The sequence below is a fragment of the Alnus glutinosa genome, chromosome 4 (assembly GCF_958979055.1).
Source record: "Alnus glutinosa chromosome 4, dhAlnGlut1.1, whole genome shotgun sequence".
Classification (NCBI taxonomy): domain Eukaryota; kingdom Viridiplantae; phylum Streptophyta; class Magnoliopsida; order Fagales; family Betulaceae; genus Alnus; species Alnus glutinosa.
Genome location: NC_084889.1, coordinates 1,330,761 through 1,337,197, shown reverse-complemented (window position 1 = coordinate 1,337,197; position 6,437 = coordinate 1,330,761). Strand labels below are relative to the sequence as shown.

General features: G+C 36.8%; 1 protein-coding gene across 2 annotated transcripts in view; it reads right to left on the bottom strand.

Annotated features, from left to right (window-relative positions):
- Window positions 1–642: 642 nt before the first annotated feature.
- The window catches only part of LOC133866783 (uncharacterized), a 6,409-nt gene continuing 614 nt past the window's right edge, over window positions 643–6,437 (bottom strand). Inside the window, exons 2-6 of one of the 2 annotated variants that reach the window (XM_062303417.1) lie at window positions 4,567–4,750; window positions 4,221–4,445; window positions 4,010–4,126; window positions 1,756–1,989; window positions 643–1,132 (exon numbers count right to left, since the gene is read on the bottom strand). In XM_062303417.1, coding sequence (XP_062159401.1) covers window positions 917–1,132; window positions 1,756–1,989; window positions 4,010–4,126; window positions 4,221–4,445; window positions 4,567–4,737 — 963 coding nt within the window. In that variant the 5' untranslated portion in view covers window positions 4,738–4,750 and the 3' untranslated portion in view covers window positions 643–916. Of the gene's footprint in view, window positions 1,133–1,256; window positions 1,605–1,755; window positions 1,990–4,009; window positions 4,127–4,220; window positions 4,446–4,566; window positions 4,751–6,437 lie in introns of those variants that run through there. The other variant, XM_062303418.1, reaches the window with a different exon arrangement.

Sequence of the window (6,437 nt, the reverse complement as noted above, 5' to 3'; positions counted from 1 at the left end):
TGCCTACGAGACACATCTGGTAGAAACATCTAGCGGAGATTTGTTGCTGCTATGAAAGTTCTTCAATTCTTGGCGGCCTGGGATCAAGGTATGTCTGGTCTTTTTGAGGTGTACAAGCTTGTGCTAGATGATAAGAGTGGAAGGGTAGTGGAGCGGGTGAAAGTGAAAAACATAGGAGATGATGCCCTGTTCTTGGGAGACAATCATTCCATATCTGCTTCAGCTAATGACTTCCCGGGCTGCCACCTGATGATACCTTGCCATATTATTCAGATGGGCCGATTGACATGGGTATCTTCAATTTGGAAAACGGAAGCATTGGACTACACTACAAACCAAATTCTTCCCACAAGGACATGCCTCCCCCAGTTTGGATACTACTGCCCACGTTGGTGTTTCATGTCAATCCAGATATTGAGCACATGCATTTTTGCCATTATAACAAATTGTCAAATATCAAGTAATTTAGAAATTGAAGGGGGTTGATGGATATTGATCAAAATGGAGAAATCAATGGGATTGATTCTAGCTATGATTTTTTCAATCAATTAAAATTCTTTTCATGTGCAATGTTTTTTTATTGATGATATTTTTGTTATGATTCAAACGTCCATGTTAATCAATTAATTGACTTTTAGAAAATGAAGAAGAAGAAAAAATTCCTCAATTGCAATGAGACACGTGTCTCAACCCCAATGAGTCCAGTTTCAACTGAAACTAAACCCAAACAAGATCCTTCCACCACACTACACAAACCATATCGTTCCCACAGGCACATGCCTCACCCAATTTGGATTTGTGGCAATGTTACAGGAAAATAATGTTTGAACAATCTTCATTTAGTTGACTTATATTTAAATTAATAAATTGAAGAGAGTTGAATTACATTATGCATTTTGTAAACACAGGTTGTTTTTCAAACATGTAGCATTTCTTGAATGTGGCCATCAAACCGATTGTGAGTTAATACTTCCCTTGCTCGTGCGCTCCTATGCTGAAGACGTTGGTGTAGCATCTCTGACATCTGGTCAAAAAATTCAGAATCCCATCTATGAATTAACAATGGATCTTCTGCATAACAGATGTATATCGATGTAACGGCACTTTCAACCACGACCATTGCCACTCCCACCTGATATTACATATCCATGCTATATGTAACTATCACATAGAAATTGCACAGCAACATATTTGCAGTAACACTACACACAATGTTAAGAACTATCTCCAATGGTCAAAAATATGGGAATCTGGAATGCGTGAATGGATAACCAGCCGCCTAAGCTAATCCATTATCGGGGAAATTGTTGCAAAGCAGTGATGTCAAGATTAGTGTTACACTAAAGTGTAACAGTGAGGGCATAGTTATCTTTTTACATTTTCATGGAATGTGAAAATACAACTATACCCTCACTTTTACACGAAATGGGGCAATGGCCCCTACAAAGTTTTGAAAGGCTTCAGAATTCGGTTGGGAATATAGGGAACTGACAGCACCCAATAAAGATCAGCACACCCAACAAGTCCCGGAGAATACTAGGGCTTCTGTGTATCACAGCACACCCAACAAGTCCAAGAGAATACTAGGCTTCTGTATATCACTCCTAAACCAAATTATAAAATTAGGTACTTCCAATTGACCAGAAATTTCAGCAACCAATTAGTAACAAAAATGTGTGCGTGTGTGAGTGTGTGTGTTTTTTTTTTTTTCTGTAACCAGTTAGTAACCAATTTTGTCCAAGGGGAAATACTTACCAAGACCATTCCCATCAACATTGCAGTGGACCCCACCATGCTCATTTTGTCCCTCCATTTAATCCAGGTCCAAACTCCTGAGCAAGTTCCAGTAACAAGCCCACCCAAAAGAGTTCCCATTAGCAGAACTGCACCTGAACAATCATAGGCAACAAGAGCTTCAACTCCAGTTGACTGGAATAACTCCCAGGCATCCCTTGCTGAATGGTTAAAGCTTTTGCCACAAACAGCAATCTGAAGACAACAGGGGTTGCAAACCATGCTTTACTTAAAGAATATCCACAGTATCTGGTGACAAATAAATTACTTTAACAAACATCAAATTAACAATTAGAATCCAAAAAACAATAAAGTGGATCAAGTATCCACCATCCCAAATTGAGGCTTGTAGCACCCCATATTTTAAATCCTGGAATATAGCATCTTAAATTGGAATTTAAGACCGAATAATAATACAAATGGTAAATCGGAAAAGAATATACGGATTATATGAATATTTATAGGATTAAATATTCATTGGTATTATTGAGGCTTATAAAGAATATTAAAACATGAATAAAATGATAATAAAGAATATTATTTCTTTTATTACTCATTATACGTAATAATGGTGTAACTCAGAAATAGAAGATCAATTCGAAGGATTTTTCTCTGAAACAGTTACCCCAAGACCTTTAATGTGGAAAATACATAGTAGAAATTTAGAGTCAATTGTGTCACATTTAAGGCTCCAATTTGATGAAAAATGGGTCAAACGAACTCCGATTTAGTTGATTCAAAAGTTAGAAAACTCTACTCGAAGTCCTCTATCTACCCTTCAAATTTCATGATTTTTGGACTTCGTTAAGGATACGAAAACACTCGTGGATTACACAACCCCTGGTCTGGAGCTGGAGATCGATCCAAGGTGGCGATCAATCTCCAATATATGGCACTCGATCCATGTAGAAATGCAGAGAACAGAATTAACACTTGTCTTCTGATATTTATCAAAACCAATCATGACTTGATATTTCCTTCCTCATTCAAGCTCAGTACCGTTTGATTTCAACCCTTATTCATTAAGGAAGACAAAACAAGCCTTGATGATGAGCTTTAAGAACTAGTTTGCATTTTTAGTTAAAACCCAACTATTAGTTCCTTCAAGATAAGAGATATTATCATGCACTGATGATTTTTATTCCTTTTCTGTAATGACTCAACACCCATGTGAAAAACTATTTTCCCCCAACCGTAGATCAACTTAATCCAAGCAAATCCCAACCCTTCAAACCCTTGTGAAGGAAGAGCATCCTACGTTCAATTCACCTTTCTTTTATAACAAAAGAACAAAACCTCTCAAAACTCTCTCTCTCTCTGCCAGCAGTGGATATTTTGAGTTCATTATTTCTTCTTCTTCTAGAAGTCTTGTGGTGAGTTCTCTAATACATATCTCCTTCATTTTTGTAACTATAAGATTATGATGTTGTTTTAAAGTTTAATATAGGCTTAAAAGAGTATTTCTAGATTTATATTCAAAGTAGTATAATTGTTTACCAAAAAAATTATTATGATGCCAAAATCATTTGAATATTCTATAAATACGTTGTTACGTTGTCCAAAGTTTTAAAAAGGTTTTTAAGCATTAGTTACACTAATGCCGTTATTTTGCCCAAATTTTACAAGGGTATAATAGGAATTATCCATAATTATGACGTTATGCCGTCCGTATGTTTTTAAATATTATACCCATTATTTATTTATACTAATGGGGTTACTAAGCCCATTTTTATACAGGAAAATACTAAGCTTTTAAGCATACTAATGCCGTTATAATGCCTGCTTTACTTTATAAGTATTTTAGGCATTAACTATATATAAATATCGTAGTACTACCCGTATGAAAATATGCGGTCATGCAACCTACCTATTTTTATATGTCGTCATAATATCCAAACAACATTAGGAAGCTATGTTAAGTTGTATAGAAGTCAGAGGCGATGAAAGTGATAAAATAATATTTTTAGCAATTTGTACTAATTCACTATCACATGTACAAAACTGTGTTGCAGTAATCACTTGTGTGGATATTCTCTAAAGCAGAAAAGTGTAAGTATAAATAACTTAATGAGAACCCAGGGTGCGGAACCCACATGCCCAAGCATCTTATAACCCAGGGTTCCCTCTCTCATTCTGAATTCAAATTATAAAGAATTCTGAACCCAAGCATGTATGCAGACATGCATGACAACGATAACCAAGATAGAAACACTACCTGAACATAGGCATACTTGTTGAAAAAACGAACTAGTGTCTCCACAAGATGAAATAGGAAATCAACACAGCAAAGTAAACACTCATTGTTGCCAATCTTTGACCGAACTCCCCTAATCTGAAGTATATTTCAAACATTTAATGATAAGTGTAAACATACTCTCAAACTTGAAAGCAAATAGTGAATTAGTAACAAATGCTGGCAAGTGTACCTCCCACCGTAGTGTCCGAATAGCAGCTGTAAAGAGTGATCCATAGCAAATGCTTCCAAAAGATGTTGTCACAGCATATCGTAAAGACTTCATCAAGGAATTCGAAGGTAGTGATGATGCTTCATGACCACCATGGATAAGAACAAGAAACACCATCCCAGATACTATAACATGTACAGTATTACAGAGGACTGCACCTGTCCAGAATAAGCTTACAGATAAAACCTGGATAGACAAAAGAAAATTTTATTACTGTCATTAGTTGACACTCATTCCAATAGTAGTTTCTTGTAATTCTTGTCATAATAACAACGGATGAAATGAAAAGCAAAACTTGCCAGCTCACCACAAGAAGCCACCAGCGTTGACCATCACCCATGCTTGAAGCCACGACACCAGCTGCTCCAAAAGACCATAATCCCATCCATAGAAGCATGACAAGCATGAATGCATATGCTACTCTCATAACTTTTGGAAGACTCCAAACCATCTTCACAGCCTTTTGCAATACCAGCATGGTAAATGGAAGTCTATAGATGAACAATATGTAGTTAGATGAACCAAAAATCTCCTTAATCCTAATGGGACTGAAAACCAAAAAAGTCGGAGAAAACAACATATTAAAAGAAAAGTAAATGGGAACTCTACCAATAATAAGACAAAAACTCAATTGAAAGAAAGCTCCCCTACTACTTGGGGCTACACAATGCAAATCTTCAACATATCACCTCTTTTTTGAATTCAGACCAAAGGAAAGTCAGGGCAGTGAACCCCACCCCCCCCCCCCCCCCCCCCACCCCCCACCCCCCCCAAATAAAAAAAAAAAGAACAAGTCCTCACCTTCATTCCTAAATATACATGCATTGTTCACACAATCGGAGCCTCATATAAGGCAGCCTTCAGGTCCTAAAAAGGCTCCTATTTTTTTTATTTATTTATTTTTTATGAATAATAATAATTTTATTAAAAAATGTATATCCCTCATACACGAAGAGTATATAAGAGAACCAAAGTTCTAACTGCTACTAGAATCTTGAAAACAAATCAGATCTACCAAATTCCCGGAGGGGGAAGTTAGGAACATGAACAATAGCCAAATCCAAAAGAAATATAAAAAATGAGGATTTAAGAAGAAGCACATTGGTCTCGCTATCCTCAAAGAGCCGACGATTCTTTTCTCTCAAAATGCTCCAAATTAAAAGGGCAGGTATAACTTTCCAAATAGCTTCTCTAGGATGTCCCCGCCCAAGAAATTTACAACAATGAAGAAGCTGAAGAATGTTACCAGGCATGACCCAAGAGACCCCAAAACTGTTAAGAATTAAGTGCCAGAGGTCAGCGGCATACTCACTATGAAGGAGAAAAAATTAATAGTTTCCTCATCCTTCTTACAGAGGCAACACTGGTTAATCAGCTTGAACCTCCGCCTTCTAAGATTGTCCACCGTGAGGATTCTACCCAAAGCCGTTGCCCATAATAAGAAAGCAATGCGAGGAGGGGGCTTCACCTTCCAAATGCTTTTCCAAGGGAATGAACTATGCTCACTTGAATGTAACATAGTATAGTAGCTCTTCACTGCAAAACCATGGTGGCTCGAAGGAGTCCACACCATGCTATCCATTACTCCCGGAAGGGGATTCATGGAGTATAAAAGAGTAAGAAAAGAATCCAGAGATTCAATTTTCCAATCATGAGCATCTCGAATGAAGCTAAGATTCCAAAAAGGATGTGGGGATAGCATGTTCCAAACTTTAGGGTCCCAATTCTTCAAAAGAAAACCTAAAAACCTCATTAAGATGAATGATGCTAATTGCACAAATCTCATCTCCACTCTTCCTGTTAAACCACAATTCCCATATGTCTTTGATTTTCACAATTAAGAAAGGATACAAGAAGTTACGCACATTTTTTACACAATGTTAGCCTTTCAATCCTTCCATTTCTACTGTTTACTTATAATTCCAGAATCGTTAAATTCAAGCTCTGCTTTCTAGACATACAACGATGCTCAAACATTTGAACCAAATACATAAAAGCTTGAAGATAAGATATATAATGCTTAAGCTATGATACTAGGACTTCAAACAAAACCAACATGAATTTTAAAGCCACGCAACCCCCAACACATATAGGGTGATAAGATTAACAAAATCACACTGATTGTCTATCCGTCCGCTAGACTGTTGGAGTAATTGAACTTGACTTTGGATATGTGCC